Raw genomic sequence first — 16,968 nt, 5'->3', positions numbered from 1 at the left:
GTTTCTTTTTACCAAAGCAGATAAAAATCGAGTAACAAAGTGCTCGCCCTACTCAAACAGCTTTCATGCCAGGTTGACATATACTATAGGGTGTAGTTGCTTTGCATGAAATTCATTGGAAGAAATTGGATGAATTTATCTTTGAAGTGAATTTTGAGAAGGCATGCAAAAAAGTTAAAATGGCCCTTCTTGCAACATGCATTACGTATGGTACATTTTGATCTGGCTTGGAGGCAACATGTCAAGACTTTGTTCAAGGGGGTGGTGTGGGTGCTAAAGTTAATGATGATATTTGAGACTTTTCCAGACTTAGAAGGGGTTACAACAAGGGATCCCTTCTCTCCAATGCTTTTCAATATTGGGGCTGATATGTTGGTTGTCCTCATTGGTAGAGCCAAGAAGAACGAGCAGGTAAGTGGGTTAGTCCTGCATCTAGTGGATGGGGGTGGGTCTATCCTACAATATGTTGATGACACAATCATCTACATGGAGCATGATATGGAAACGGCCATAAATATGAAATTATGTTTGTGCCTATTTGAACAACTGTCTGGCCTTAAGATTAATTTTCATAAAAGTGAACGTTTCTATGTTGGACATGCCAAGGAGGAAAAGGATAATAATAGGTAGTTGTTCGGTTGTGAGATTGGCAACTTCCATTAGCTACCTCAGGATACCAATTCATCACTGTAATTTAACAAATAAAGAGTGGAAGTACATCACATATATATTTGAAAGAAAGTTGGTTGTTGGGAAGGCAAGTAATGTCCTTCCGAGGGATGCATGCATGTGGGAGGAGAACATCTAGCGATCCATGCCACGTCAGCCTTTATGCAGTGGGTGACCTGGATCATCATAGCCGGTGACATGGAATTGAAGATAAAGCTCAGAACCTGAGAGTCTTGGGCGTGCCAGATCTTGTGTCGAATTTAGATTGTCGGTGGGCTTACCGTCCTTGTCAGCAAGCATACAAGACGGGGCCCGTCGCTCGCTGCCAAGGTAGTCAGAGAGCTGGGTGCATGTTCGTGTCCAAAGCATGAGCCCACCATACAAGGAAATTGACGCGGTGGAGCTTGTCAATGATGGGGATGTGTCATGGTAGAGGAATTGTGGCTAAGTGGAGAGAAACTAGCTCTCTATACCATAAAAGATAGCGAGAAGCGTATGCTTCGAAATAAGGACACAGAAATACAGGGCCGAACGACCAGAAAAATTGTAGGTTCGGTCAAGATTGGATTGATCCCTAAGATTTTTATACACGATACATGATCTAACGATATCTCAACAGTGTTGGTTACAACAACCAGATAAACCCTAGAATCCATCCATGATCGGTTTGTTTTATAAGCGATAGTCCAATCCGGTGGTTTTCTAAACCCCTAGAATGCGGTGGATTTATGCTATTTACTTCACTAACCGTGTAGAAGTCAGTTGCAAAAGCATTTTAGAGGCCGACGACGCTACCAGAGGTTCTCGGATTAGCCGTATCTCTCGGTGTCACATCGGATACGAGATAAAACTGCAAAGGAAACTTGTTGCAATCCACCGGCATCATGTATACGCGAGCTACCTAGCACAGTACATACATTCTACAGTGTTTTCCCGCGCGCGGCTTGAGAGCCTCTAGCTTAGCTACGCATACGTGACCGATGGTTTCTTCCTCCTCCGGCTCTTCCCTTCGGAGCACTGCGAGCTCGCCGTCGCCCTGGAGCTCTTCTTCCTCCTCTCCCCGGCCGGGCCGAACATGGCCATCCGCCCGATCCCCCTCGATATCGACGCGAAGAAGGCGCGGCCGTGCTCCCCCGGGCGGCCGTCCCGCATCCCCTGCTTCATCATCCCCTGCTCCCGCTCCAGCTCCGTCAGCCGCACCCGCATCCGCGACACCTCCAGCTTCAGCTCCCGGTTCTCCCGCCGCAGCGACGCGTAGCTGTCGGCCGCGCCGGCGGCCCGGGGCGACACGCACGAGCTCGGCACGCCGCTCCCGCTGATCGGCATGGTGATCCGCTGGGAGAAGGAGCAGTACTCGCCGCCGCCGCCGGAGTGGCCGCCCGAGAAGGACGACTTGAGGCGGAGCTGCTCGAAGTAGAGCACGCGCACCACCATCTGCATCGGGAGCCGGTCGTTCTGCGCCGCGTGGCTCGACGCGTCCTGGGACAGCTTCTGGCAGTCGATCAGCTTGCACAGCTTCTTGCACTCGGATTCCATCAGAGATGGGTGTGCCTGACCGATCACAATTCCATCAGAACCTTATTCAAATCAAGATTGATAAATTATACTCCCTCTGTTCACTTATATAAGACGTTTTAGTAAATTCAGACAGTGTACTAAACAGTTCAAACTCAGCTGTCTGAAACGCCTTATAAAAACGAACGGAGTACTGTTCATCATCACATTTTCATCTACAGATATCATGCTGTACACTCGGATTCAATGTGAGTATTTGATTGTACATACATCATCACATTTTCATCTACATATATCATGCTGTTTCTGATGGCAAATACATTAGTTAGATGGAGAATGTTTTTGGTCTAAACATATATAGTTGCTCCTACAAATTCAGAAGTTTGCTACATACAACTACCAAAATGTGGCACTGTGATATAGTGTAGTTTTGTACCTTTAGGTATATGTCGATGGCTCGGTAGAGTCCATCATCAACAATGCGAGCGTAATCCGGCAACAGTTCGATGAGGGTCATGAACTTCTGCAGTTTCAGATAAGGATCTGGTGCAATTTCTGCAAGATAACCATCCATTAGCCTTCCGACCTTGAGCACCGAGCCGTGGCTCGGAGACTTGAGTCCGTCGGACTCGTATCCGCAAGGTGACAAGTCTCCCGAGTCATCTTCCTCAATCCTTTGCAAGAAGTTCACCAAAATGCGATGGACCGTGTCGACGTCAAACATGGACTCGCTCGTTTGCATGGACGGGATGAGAAGATCATCAAGTGATGCCATCTCAAGATGGAGACCGATCCTTTTCTCGACTTCAATCCTGTAGTCTAGTCCTGCATCAACCTCTATCGCCATTCTGAGCATGCCGAACAAGAATGACAGGGTAACAGCTGTGATCTTCTCGGTTGCCATCAGGTTGATGAGGGTTTCCACAACCACCCTTTGGTTGTCACCGACAAGTGGGCCGGAATCCCACACGTGACGCCTTTCGATGCCCTTGAGAGCTGTTTGAGCATAGTGCACGATAGAAGTGCCTATGCTCTCCGGTCTCACGCCACTTCTCCTCATCGCGGCGATCACTCGCTGATAATAGTCAATTCTTAGAGCAGAAAGATCCTCAACCCACCAGTCCTGGCAATGCATCCGCAACTTCCCGGACCCCGCATCACATTCCAAGTGAGCCAAACCTGAAACCAGCTGCTCCTTGCTTGCGTTCATCGCGATCGCATCGACACACCTATCGACAAATCCGATTTCCTCCACCATTGGATCCAAGCCTTCACACGCGCATAAAACTTGTAGAGATTTCTCAAGGTTCTTGACCACAAGGTCATTCAGGTACATCTCTGTCCGAACAATGAGGTTCTCATCTTGATAGTCTTCTGTCATTTCCAAATATTCTGCAATGCACCGGAGATGAGCTACATTCGCTGTGGTTATTTCAAAGTTACTCCCATAACAGAACTTGGCTGCGAGTTCGAATGATGTAGCTCCCCCTGGTACATTTACAAGCTCAAGCTTTGAGAGATCTGGATCCTTGGCATCGGCCACCATTCGTCGTATTCTTCCGCACCGAGAGACTAAAGGGAACTGCAAAATAAGTAGAGACACGGTATGATCAAACGTGCTCCACAGGCCTAGCTTCAGCTCATACTATAAGCATCAGAAAAAGAAAAGTACCAATCACAATTTGTTTGCTTATTACCCCCTTCTCCCCACACGCGCACAAGGATCCCGAAACATTTCTAACCATGTGGGCAAACCCATTAGTTGTTTCTCCCAGATTATGTTCTTATTTCTTTACACCTTTTAGCCATGATAACTGAAGCTAAGGTTCAAATGAAAAACACAACAGAGTTCTTTTTTCTACTCAAAAGGCCAAGAGGGAAACACACACTCCAATACAGAGGTGAAGAAGAGTGATGGCCATAAAAACTTCAGAAGAGGTGAAGATGAAGGGCACCTTGTGCAGTAGAAAAGATTGACCATCCACCAATACCGTTATATCGCCAGCAACATCTGAAAATATCCTGCACAACAAGCGATGTAGGGAATTAAAACACCCAAGAACTTCATCTTAATGTGCAACATGTGAATGAAGATCAAGCCAAGCATAATTCTTTTGACACTAGTTCGCTCTACAGTTATTGGGGCATAGAATGCTTGGAACTACAATCCCCTTTTTTTTACCTTGGAACCGAACAATGTGGTGGCACAAGTCACTTTTGTATCTAGCAAATACTACTGTAGTACATATTCCTTCAGTTCGCCAACACATATTCAGATTATGGGTTCAGATTGACCAAGTGATGAAAAACTTTTCAGACTAATAGAACAGAAAAACTAAGACTAACATAGACAGATCATGTTGAACTAATGCTGCTAGTGCATCAAGTTTGCCACACACGGATCTTTTCAGATGGATTTATTCAGAAGCTGAGGAATATAACAAAGAAGTGTCCTAGTAATAGCTTTTAAAGGAGAACTGAATCTATGCAAATCATAGGACGATCTAAAATAATAAATGTGCGGGCATCTTGTTATCCCCAGGACCACCTGACAATAACCCTTTGAGGGAGCTACCAAGAACATTTTCAGGGTAACATTCCACTGTTTTCTTGAGTTGGACACGGGAGCTTCAGAAGTTCAGATGCCATTTTTTTCCCTTGGCCTGAAACCCATGAAATTAGCTCCAAACGATCTAAACTGGCAAGGATCCTGAGTTTGTGACGCCCCCAAAAAGATTCCCAAGACAACCACAGGCGCATTTGCCGCTAGAACATGAACGGCGGCAAAGCCCACCCGGGAGAAGGGGTGAAAAGAAACCGACGAGGAAGAGGTGGGAGGCGAGGACTCACCTTCTGCTCATGGGGTTGCAGAAGCGCGGCGAGTTGGCGGCGGAGAGCTTGGCGGAGAAGGGGAACCCGGCGCTGTCGCTGGCCAACCCCATTGCCCGACCTCCTCTTCTCCTTGCCAAAATGGATGGATGGTACCTACCTACCTACCTACCTACTCTGCCTCTCGTGGAGAAGAACAGGAAGAAAAAATGAAAGCTCGAAATGATGAGCAATGGAGGAGACGTCCCACAGCTCACACACGGAGAGCGAGGAGGGGGAGGAGGAGGAGGAAAGGACGAGAGGAAGGAATAACGGCTGGTCGTCGGCGTGAGGGAGAGATATTCAATGACAAACATTCGTTCCGGTTTCTTGGTTTGATTGCTCCCTCCCTTTTCGTTTTCCGCGTTGCCCTTTCGTGCTATTTACTCACACGCCCTTCTTCTCTTTTTCTCTTGTGTAGTACAAAGAAACACAAGCGCCTTTTCTTACGAGTAAAAGGGGTGGCCACAAAAAAGAAGAAGAAAAAAAAGATTAGTCTGAAATTCAGAGTACCTATTACTCCCTCCATCCTAAAATAAATGTCTTTGATTTCGAAGAAGGATGCTATAGTCCAAATACTGTTTTGTATGAGGGTGCAATTCAACAAAGATGTGGCAAGAGAGAAATGTGGAAGAGCAAGGAAGGAGCTGCTAGATGACAGGGTATTGGTATTGTGCGCTGGTTTAGGGGATTGGCTGAGAAAGTGACACTGATGAGAGATGAATAGTTGGGTGACGAGGGGACAAAGGCTGGTCTACTGTCAGCCTATGGGTAGGTGCCCAAGAGAGGCTTGATCCTGTGCGGCCATGCTTATGGGTCTAGCCATGTTGCCATGTTTGGGTATTCCTTGAAATAGATTGCTCTGGTTCCTTTTATTTCGGTCAGAAAATTTAATCTCTGGATTATCCTAATAAATGAAAATGCCTTGCATCACCAATAATACTGTACTCCCTTAGTGATTTTTTTTTTGAAAAGGGGGATTTCCCAGTCTCTGCATCAGAAAGATGCATACGGCCATCTTATTAACCAAATAAAGTAGTGCCAACATGGTTCTAAAGGTCTCCAAAAATAATAAAAAAGCATAGAAAGCTCACACAGAGCCAATAAGGGCTAGAAACACCAACTAGCCAAGAAAAGACGCCACAACCGGCTGGCTAATACTAGATAGGGAAACTAATTGTCTATTCTATTACATGACCGTCATCCAAACCGGTTGAAGATATTCCGAGCTACCATCTCCCAGCGGAAAGACCCAGTAACCAAATGCTCCTTGGCCTCCGTCTGGGTGAGTAGCGACCACGAACGGATCAGAACCATAGTTCGGAATATGACCTGCAAAAAATGTATACATGATATTCTGTTAAAAACCAAATCATTTCTGCAAGTCCAGATAGTCCACAGCAAAGCACAAACTCCAACCCGAATATGTCTCGCTAAGTCAGGCTCAATCCCATTAAGCCATGTCCCAAATAACGCATTAACAGAATTCGGTGGATTGATATTAAAAGCAATGTGGATCGTCTGCCAAAGTACCTTGGCCAACGGGCAATCAAAAAAGAGGTGTTTGGTAGTCTCATCCCGATCGCAGAAACTACACCTAGTAGGTCATGTCCAATTACGCTTTATCAAGTTGTCCTTAGTTAAAATAACTTGTTTATGGACAAACTACATAAACACTTTTATTTTCAAAGGAACTTTAACATCCCAAACATGCTTGAACGTAGGAATGGAGTTCGAATTAATAACATCAATATACATTGATTTAACCGTGAATACTCCAGACTTAGTCAATTTCTAGCGTAATTCATCGGGTTGTTGTGAAAGCTGGACCTCCATCAGTCTCCTAACTAGACGGAGCCATTCTTCCCAACGATTGCCCGCTAGCGTTCGTCGGAACTGAATATTAAGGGGGTAGATTGAAGGACCGATGCGACGAACACCTCACGTCGTTGAACAATGCGGTATAAAGACGGATATTGGATGGTCAAGGGTGTCTCGCCGAGCCAAGTATCCTCCCAGAAACGTGTACTCGTGCCGTTTCCAATGACAAACTTCATCCTATTAAACAAGGACTGTTTGACTTTCATCAGGCCTTTCCAGAAAGGTGAATCGGTCGGCCTGACTATAACCTGGGACAAAGTTTTTGTCTGGAGGTACTTGCTGCGAAGGATTTGAGCCCACATAGCATCATTCTCCGATGAGAGCTTCCACAGCCACTTGCTAAGAAGGCATTTATTCTTAACTTCTAGATTCTCAATACCTAGACCCCTTTGGTCTTTCGGTCTACAGATGATATCCCATTTGGCAAGCCGATATTTTCTTTTAATCTCATCACCCTGCCAAAAGAAACGCGATCGATAGAAGTCCAGTCTCTTCCTAACACCAACTGGGACCTCAAAGAACGATAGGAGAAACATTGGCATACTCGTGAGCACCGAATTAATCAGGATTAATCGACCTCCGTATGACATGAGCTTACCCTTCCAGCAACTCATTTTCTTCTCAAATCGGTCCTCGATGCACTTACACTCTCTATTTGTCAGCCTACGATGATGGATTGGAATCCCCAGGTAAGAGAAGGGTAACTCTCCCAACTCACACCCAAACAATTGCCTATAAGCATCATGTTCGTCTTTGGCCCTACCAAAACAGAACAGCTCGCTCTTATGAAAGTTAATCTTTAACCCGGTCAATTGTTCAAATAGGCATAACACAAGCTTCATATTTCTCGCCTTGGCCAAGTCATGCTCCATAAAGATGATTGTATTATCAGCGTACTGAAGGATGGATACACCTCCATCAATAAGATGAGGTACCAATCCACCTACTTGACCATTTTCCTTAGCCCTTCCTATCAAAATTGCTAACATATCCACCACAATGTTAAACAGTATAGGGGACATCGGATCTCCTTGTCTTAGGCCTTTATGTGTCTGGAAGTAATGACCTATGTCATTATTAACTTTAATTCCCACACTACCTTTTTGCGTAAATGATTCAAACTGTCGGCGCCAGGCTTCATCAAAACCTTTCATACGCAATGACTGTTGGAATGGATTTCATGGAGTGTTTCATGCAGGATGACCACCCCTTCAAGGATATTTCTGTCCGGCATGAAAGCAGTTTGGGACTGTTGCACCACAGAATGCGCAATCTGTGTGAGCCTGTTAGTCCCGACCTTGGTGAAAATTTTGAAACTAACATTGAGGAGACAGATCAGCCTGAATTGCTCAATTCTCACAGCATCCGTTTTCTTGGGAAGCAGTGTGATAGTCCCAAAATTCAAGTGAAATAATTGAAGCTGTCCAGAGAACAGATCATGGAACATAGGTAGTAAATCCCCCTTAATAATGTGCCAGCACTTTTTATAGAACTCTGCCGGGAATCCATCCGGTCCGGGAGCCTTATTGTTTTTCATCTGTGCAATAGCATCAAACACCTCCTTCTCCGAGAACGGGGCAACTAGAATATCATTATCGTCAGCCGATAGCTGGGGCACATCCTCAGCCTTGGACTCATCGAGGGACACACAATTATCTTCTGGAGATCCAAATAACTGCTTATAATAGTCGGTAATATATGTTTTTAGGTTATCCTGACCTAAAATAGTGCCCTCGTCTTGCTCAAGCTGAAAGATACGCTTCTTTCTGTGCTTGCCATTAGCTATCAAATGGAAGAATTGAGTATTCGCGTCCCCTTGGACCACTTTGCGGACTTTAGCACGCAAAGCCCACTTCAATTCTTCTTCGCGGAGCAGTTCTTTCAACCTCGTCTCCGCCTCATTTTTAACCTGAAGCTCAGCTGGCGATAAAATAGTGGATTCGACCTGTATGTCCAGGGCCTGTATAAGAGTAAGGAGTCTATCCTTTTCAATCTTATACACACCACTGAGGTGCTTAGCCCAACCCCGTAAGAAACTTCTCAAATGCCTAATCTTATTCTGCCAACGCTCTATCGCAGTCTTGCCTCCTACACCTCTGTCCCATTCCCTGGCGATCAAGTCCACGAACCCCTCACGTTCAAACCATGACATCTCGAAAGAGAAGGTGTTCTTGTTACCCACGTGGTTCGGCTTCCCTGAGTCCACAAACAATGGGGTGTGATCAGATATTCCCCCCGAAAGAGCTTGCACCATAACCAGAGGGAACTTTTGTTCCCACTCCACGCTCGCAAGAACTCGATCAAGTTTTTCATAGGTAGGGTTTGGCAGAGCATTAGCCCAGGTAAACTTTCTACCAAAAAGCTCTATCTCTCTTAGATCCAAGCTTTCAATAATGGTATTGAATATAAACGACCATCTGCCGTCAAAGTTATCATTGTTCTTCTCCTCTCTCCTCCTGATGATATTGAAATCACCTCCAACTAAAATTGGAAGCTGTTCTGACCCACAGATTCGAAAAAGGTCCGCCAGAAACTCCGCTTTAAGCTCGGGCTGTGCGGCACCATAAACCGCCACCAAAGCCCAGTTAAAACCATCTATCCTAGACCTGACTCGAAACTTCACCGCGAAGTCGCCCATCACTACACTTCGGACTTCAAGCGAATCGCATCTCACACCTAGTAAGATACCACCCGATCTTCCTCGCGGAGGAAGGCAATGCCAATCAAAATCAATACCACCCACAAGAGAAGAAAGAAACTGGGGCGCAAAGTTATCTCTACCCGTCTCCGATAGAGCAACAAAATCTAACCTCTGCTCTAAAGCTGCCTCAGCTAGGAATCTTCTTTTAGCCAAGTCCTTCAGACCTCTGCTATTCCAAAAGATTCCTCTCATATTTCATTATGGAATTTTTTAGTGGTTCGAATCCTAGCACTCCTACGAACTACGGGATCGGGATAGATCTTCCTTTTCCACTTACGCTTAGGTTTACTAGGCTCTGTCGCCCGGTCCTCATAACCAGGTTCACATATATTACTAGCATCATTCTCTAGGGGTACATCATCTTCCTCAGAGTCATGATTGGGGGGGGGCTAGATCCGCACACAAATTATCGAGCACTCTAACCCCTAACGCATCAATCTCATCATCATTCATTGGTTTAACTGTTGCAAGATTACGAATAGTCTCTAAGGCACGTTCCGCCTCCAAATCTAATAGATCATTTACCGAATTGGTAATCTCACTATCCGTAGCACCTAGTGAAACTCCTAATTGGTTTGCATTATTTATAATCTCCTCATTAGAAAAATGCAATAAGGAATTAGATAAGTTGACGGACATACCAGAAGATAATGCAGCCTCCTGAAGCTTGGCCGCCCTCATAGCGCACCGCTGCTGCATATCATCCACCTCCGGGATGTCGAGGATGCGAGCACTCATCCGTCTCCCCTCGGAGATAGGGTCCGGGATCCCGCCAAACACGACAACCTCCTCCCTAGTAAAACCTGTCACAGAGTCCCTCAAAGGGTCTACCGAGGTTACCAGAGAAGGCGTCTGCGGGCTCCCGAGCCCCTCAGATGGGTGCCCCACACCAGGGACCCCGGCCATGGGTATGAGCGAAGAGGGGATGACAGGGACCGCCTGCCCGCGCCCTCCTCCCACCCCACCCACCGGCTCAGATGGATGAGCCATCGGCGAAGGAGAAGCGGTCCTCCTGACCGTCGGGGAAGAAGGAGGAGCCAGGGCCTCCTGCCCCAGCACCCCCCCCAAAGCAGCTGCTGCCGCGGTGGTTACCGCCACCACCGGAGTAGCAGGAGCTGAGGCCGCCTGCCTCGGGCTCCCTCTCCCAGCACCGGCCGACCCCCTCGGGCCGGCGTCACCGACGCCACCGAGATCGGGATGGGGATGGGAGAAGGCGAGGCCACCTGCCCCGAACCCCCTCCCCCACGACCCATCTCGCCCGCAGTCGCCGACACCGGAGTCGCGTCCACGTGAGGCGCCAGGACAAGAGAAGCACCTCTGACCTCCTCTCCGTAGCTCCAACCAAAGTCCTTGCCGACCGTCCAGCACACAATCCAGCATCCCCCTCGAACTCCAACGGAGGGAGCGTGTGCTCAAGATAATCATCAGAATCTACCCGGTCACTCCATAGTCTGGGAGGTGCCGAGGCTGGCTCAAAGGACCCAAAATGCAGAGTAGTCATGGGCACTGCTGGTGATGCTGCGGGCTCAACCCCGGTCCCATCCCCAGGCAACTGAGTAGCTGGGTGAGAACCGTGAGACCCCTCTCGCGTGGGCTCATCTGACGGTGCCCCCTTGGCCCCCGCATTTCCATCACTGTCGTGCATGTCAACATCGTTATCGTTAATCGCATCAGCAAATAAATCAGTGTCCTCAAACTCGATCTCTAGCGGGAACACCTCTCCCCTATAGGTCCAGTTGACCTTATCAGGCACGAACTCAATATCCAGAACACTCACTAAAAGCCGGGCCACCCCATGGGCACGTGTGGAAGCCATATCCACTTTTTCTGTCTTCCCAACCAAGATGCCCATACTAGCCACCACTCGAGCATCCTGCAAAGGCTTAGATGGAGCCCCTCTAAACCGCAACCAGACCTGCGTAAGCGTCTTTCCCTTAGGCTCAACCTGCTTCCACTCGTGGAACTCCAGGATACACTTAGTACCAGGGACTCTGCACAAGCCAAAGCTCAACAATCTCTGCAAATCATCCACAATTGGGAAATCAACCTTAAAAACCCTATCCTCGATGAGCACCAATTCCCATCTAAAATCCCCGGGAGCCAGCTCCTGAAGCCTCCTCACAATCTGTGCCTCAGTCACCTCGCCCTGGGTCGCTTTCACAATCCCGGTAATCAAGCTCAGGGTATCCTCCGGGACCTCTCTCGCAGCCGGGGACTCAAAAAACATGAGCTCAGCACAATAGACTCCATAAATATTAAGCATCGGAGGCAGGTCACGCAACAACGGGCACTCCCCTGAGTCATGTGCAGGCTTGCCACACGACTCACACAGTTGGGCCTCACACTCAGCAATGAAGTGGCCCTTCTCACCACAACGGTAACAAATCATCCTCTCCTTCTTACGTGCATATTTGGACGCCCTCTCGGCATCAGACCTTTCGGTAGCCTCATCCATCGTCCCAGCCTCAGGAACCTCAACATTGGCCAAGGCATTCACCACCTCCATCGCCTGGGGAGGAAGCTCAGTGGAAGTATGGTCGGACTCCACTGTAGACGCCGCAGGATCAACTGCCATGGGCGGGGGCGGTCGGCGAAATCTCCCACGGCCCCCACCCCGACCACCACGACCACCACGATGGCCATGAAAGCCTCCTCTCCGACAGTGATCCGGGCCGGAGGCCCCCTCGACAAAACCACCTGCCGGGCCAAGAAACGGTCTCTCAGCAGACCCGTCGCTTTGCCAGGCAAATCCACGACCTCCTCCCGTGGAAGAGGATCCTGCTGTCCGTCACCATACGCACCATACCCATCATCCCCCCACTAGCCTCGGGGCGGATCCTTGGGGTCTCTGTTGCTAGAATTCGGCCTCGACTGTGTTGGACCCGCGCGGTTTTGAGTCGGCCTTGCGACGTAGTGAGGCGGAGGTGCGGCGCGAGGCGGACCACCAGAGGGAGTCTGCACCACCCCAAGGGCAGTAGCACCACGACCAGCCGGAGCCACTCCGGCCACGCCCGGCGCCGTCGGCCGCATGCCAGCACGACCCGCTGCCGGTATAGCTCCGGGCGCCGCACCTGGCGCAGGCGGCCTCGGCCCGCCCCACCCTGCAGCAGGGAGCTGCTGCCCCGGTGGCCGGGCGCCCTGGAGAGTAGCGCCCCGGCCCGGAAGACCTAGCGCCCCTCCACCGCCCGCCGACGGTCTCTGTCCGGGCGGCGCTAGGGCACCTCGCCCAGGCCCCGCCGCCGGCGGCGGAGCTGCCCCGCCCCTTCCCACCGCATCGATGGTCTTCCCAGCAGGCGGTGGAGCTGCCCCACGGCCGGCCAACGTACGGAGTGGAGGGATCCTCCTTGCCCGACTAGCCCCGCAAGCCGGGAAACCTCGCAACCCAAGCTTGCGAACCCTAGAAGGAAGGGGCGATGATGCACGACAGAAATCACGCTCGCCCTCGTACGTGCATGGGGCATCGATAACGATACAGGCAGAAGAGCCTGGAGCAGCATGGGCCTCATACCCATCTGACTCCGGCCCAACTTCACGCAGGCCCAAATCCGTCCGAACCGACCCAGCCGCACCCAGCAGCTGATTCAAACGAATCGACCTCGCGGTCGAGATCTCGGTCGCCGCCGCAGCCATGACGGGCGCCGCCGACGCCTGCCGACCGGCGTGCCGCCTCGCATTCTTCCGCTTCTTCACCGTAATCCAAGATTCCGGTCTAATCATATCAAATAATGTAAGATTTGGAAGACTCATCTTAGGAATGGGTCCTTTCCAGGGCCGGATCGCCGACGCCGCCGTCTTTCGATGAACAACGCGCCGGATCATCTCGATCTTCTCGCCCACGTGAAGACCGATACGCGCCGGATCGTCCGGTGGTAGAACCTGATCGATCGTCATGGCCACTTCATCTTCGCAATAACCTGCATGGAATAAATCGCAAACGAGATCTGAAGGTGTCGGTGAGGGCGGCGCCTCCACCGGAGATGCATCCCCATCATCGTCCGCGTCTTCTTCGTCGGACTCGGCGAGAGCCCAGAACCGCCCGCCGACGCGCCGGCGCTCACCGGCGGTGGACGGCGCCGTCGCGGTCGGGTGCATGGTCGCCCGCCCAGTCGAGTAGGAGTTATTTTTCTATTGTAGAGACAAATGAGATCCCCTCCCTTAGTGATCTAAATGCTTTTATATTTCTTTACAGATGAAGTATAATGCAGCGAGGGATTGCAATCTGTGACATTATTGGCTCAGTCATTCATAAGAGACAGGAAATCCACGCAAAATGCAAAACATAGCAGTAGTAGGAGTGGTATAGAATAGTTGCGAGAGTGGAGTCGGGTGGAAGGCTGTCGGTGCTGGAATGATTGTGATGCTCCTTGCTTGCTCGGGCGGCTGCTGCTGCTGCTGCCTGTCATGTCCAACCACGCCACAATGGACACCACTTTACTTTAGCAGAGAGAGAGGAGAAAGAGCCGCCTGCCTCGGAGTTTGGTCCACCCACGAGAAAGCCACAAGACCACTGCTGCTCACACTCCATTGCCATCCCCGAGCTTTGCTGGGCCGATCTGACGTATGTGCAATGCACGCTAGCGTCTTGTGTTCGTGCAAGCAGAGCAAAACGTTGTCGATCTCGACGAATATCCGCGGCATTATGATGCAATCAGTGGCGTCGATGTGCGTGGGTTTTTCGAGGCTTTGCGTTGGGTTTCTGCTTTCCGATGGACGAAAGAGAGAGAACAACAAAGGGGCACTGCACACATCGAGAAATGGCAACAAAGGTTTGGGCTGTTTTTGCTGGCCATGCTTTTCTCTCTTCTTCTCTCCTTTTTGTTCGAAAACGACTTAATCCATGCGTTTCTAATGTCTTCCTGTTACAGCAATAAGGTCACAGGATTTGGTTTGTATCTTGTGGTAACGAGGTGTTTATATTCTTTGTGATAACAGGTTCATGCTTTAGTTGATGTGGAGATGAGGAGACTGCCTCTGGGCGGCATGGAGAAGAAGCCGAGGTGAGCTGAGCAGAGCACGCCGTAGAACGTAATAATCGCTGCTACTGGAGGCCGTGAGTCAGTGGATGGATGGATGGATGGAATAAAATGTGGGAGAGGGGAGGGGGAGAGCGACACGGTGACACGACGGGGCGCGGAGCTCCATAAAAAGGAGAGAGACGGGACCAAAGGAGAGGAGAGAACCATCATGGCAGCAGCCACTGACCTGCCCAGCTCCAGCAGCCTCTAGTGCTTGCTCCCTCCTCTCTCGTGATTGACTCCATGGCATCCAACGTGCATCGTTAAAAAGACGCACTCAAATGTTCACCAGCACTGTTAAGAGCAACTCTAACGGGCCGATTCAAATAGACGGCGATTTCGTCCGCTTTTTAATTGTTTGGGTCGGTCAGGCGGATACAGATACCTGTTTCCGTATTTAGGTCGGCGCCTACGTCCAACGCTAGCCTAAGATCCATTTTGACGGCACTAAAAAAATAAACGCATGCATATTTAAAAAAAACAGCATTAATTAAATATTAAAGCCGGCCACCGGCGAGAGTCCACGCGTCCACATTTGCATTAAAAAAATAAAAACAGCCTAAACTACGAATGTCGGGCTGTACCGGCGCAGGCAGTGCCGGGCGGGGGGCTGTGCGGCCGCATGTGCAGCCGCGGCCTGGCATGCCTCCTCCTCGGCCTCGCGCGCCTCCTCCTCGAGGTCACGCTTGAGCATCTCCTCGTACTCGCCTTGACGGCGCTCCTCTGCCAGCCGGCGCTGGCGCCACATCTCGAGGTAGGCCTGCTCCCGCGCCGGCGTCGGCCCCAGCCAAACCGGTGGCGCGGACACCCACCCGCGCATCATTCCATTCCAGGAGAAGCGAGCGATGGGCTCGGGCTCCGGCTGCGGCTATTACGGCATATCTCTCTCAAGGTAGTTTTGATAATTGATGACAACATGTTTGCGGACTAATCTTGTGCTTTGAATTATTCACAGATTCTCCCCTGGCACGAGACGCCTTCTTCCCCTCGGAGTGTATTTCAAGACGGTGTAGCTCTTTCGTTTCTTTCTCGGTGGACTAGTTGCGTAGAGGGCACCGTACTATCAAGAGGGGGTCCGCTGGGGTTTTGCATGGGTAGAATCATCACGTACACATCAGCTTCTCACCCTCCGAGCATTTCCTTTTCATTGAAGAGATCTCTCCTCTCTCTTCCTTGTCCTGGCTGGGTCAAAGTGGCAGTACCGCGCACCCAGCGGCAGTACCGCTGAGAAGCCACAAGCGGCAGTACCGCCCATGGCTCCACAGCAGTAGTACCGCTGGGGGCCTGGCACCTCCGCCTTGTCCTCAGCTTCTTTGAGAGATTTCTTCTCTCTCACTCGCGCCCCAGCCGTAGTACCGCACTGCCTGCGGTACTACGGCCGAAGGGTCACAAGCGGCAGTACCGCTCCACAGCGGTACTACCGCCCTTGACCCCACTGCCGTAGTACCGCTGGGCAGTCTGGTTCCTACCGCCTCGATTCGAGAGGTCTTTTTCTCGTGTCGGGTTTTGCGGCACTAGTCACGGTTGTGGTGGCGGTAGTACCGTTCCAGGAGCGGTAGTACCGCCCTACCACCGCGGTAGTACCGCAGTTGGGTCCGTTCCCTACATGTCTCCTCAGCGCGGCAGTATCGTTGTCCTGGCGGTAGTACCGCCCCCCTCTCAGCGGTAGTACCGCCCTGTGCGGGGCTGGTTGGTGGGGGGCAACGAATTTGTTGCCCCCACTATAAAAGGGAGTCCCCTTCTTCCTTCTCACCTACCTCTTCTCTCCCCCAAAGCTCCATTTATTGCTCAAGCTCCATTAAATACTCCAAGCTTCATTCTCGCCCGATCTATCTCTCTAGCCAATCAAACTTGTTGATTTGCTCGGGAGTGGTTGAGAAGGCCCCGATCTACACTTCCATCAAGGGATTTTCGATTCCCCCACTCATCCCTAGCGGATCTTGTTACTCTTGGGTGTTTGGGCACCCTAGACGGTTGAGGTCACCTCGGAGCCATATTCCATTGTGGTGAAGCTTCATGGTCTTGTTGGGAGCCTCCGATTAAGTTGTGGAGATTGCCCCAACCTTGTTTGTAAAGGTTCAGTCATCGCCTTCAAGGGCACCAATAGTGGAATCATGGCATCTCGCATTGTGTGAGGGCGTGAGGAGAATACGGTGGCCCTAGTGGATTCTTGGGGAGCATTGTGCCTCCACACCGCTCCAACGGAGACGTACTTCCCCTCAAAAGGAAGGAACTTCGGTAACACATCCTCGTCTTCACTGGATCCACTCTTGGTTATCTCTTACCTTTACTTGTGCAAGCTCTTTAGTGTTTCTACCT

The 16,968-nt window shown here is 50.2% G+C and overlaps 1 protein-coding gene and 1 pseudogene across 1 annotated transcript; both read right to left on the bottom strand.

Annotated features, from left to right (window-relative positions):
- Positions 1–1,514: 1,514 nt before the first annotated feature.
- LOC125508739 (BTB/POZ domain-containing protein At3g08570) lies at positions 1,515–5,407 on the bottom strand. The gene is made up of 4 exons (XM_048673528.2): positions 5,035–5,407; positions 4,140–4,206; positions 2,621–3,766; positions 1,515–2,220 (listed from the first exon to the last, which is right to left on the bottom strand). Exons 1-4 carry the CDS (start codon positions 5,124–5,126, stop codon positions 1,633–1,635), a joined length of 1,893 nt encoding a protein of 630 aa, XP_048529485.1. The 5' UTR covers positions 5,127–5,407; the 3' UTR covers positions 1,515–1,632.
- Positions 5,408–6,424: 1,017 nt separating this feature from the next.
- LOC147971224 (uncharacterized) lies at positions 6,425–13,726 on the bottom strand (annotated as a pseudogene).
- Between the last annotated feature and the right edge of the window lie 3,242 nt (positions 13,727–16,968).

Source organism: Triticum urartu, chromosome 5A (genome assembly GCF_056163025.1).
Source record: "Triticum urartu cultivar PI428250 chromosome 5A, HENAU_Tu73, whole genome shotgun sequence".
NCBI lineage: Eukaryota > Viridiplantae > Streptophyta > Magnoliopsida > Poales > Poaceae > Triticum > Triticum urartu.
The sequence above is the reverse complement of the archived record's forward strand: the minus strand, read 5'-3'. Positions and strand labels throughout refer to the sequence as shown.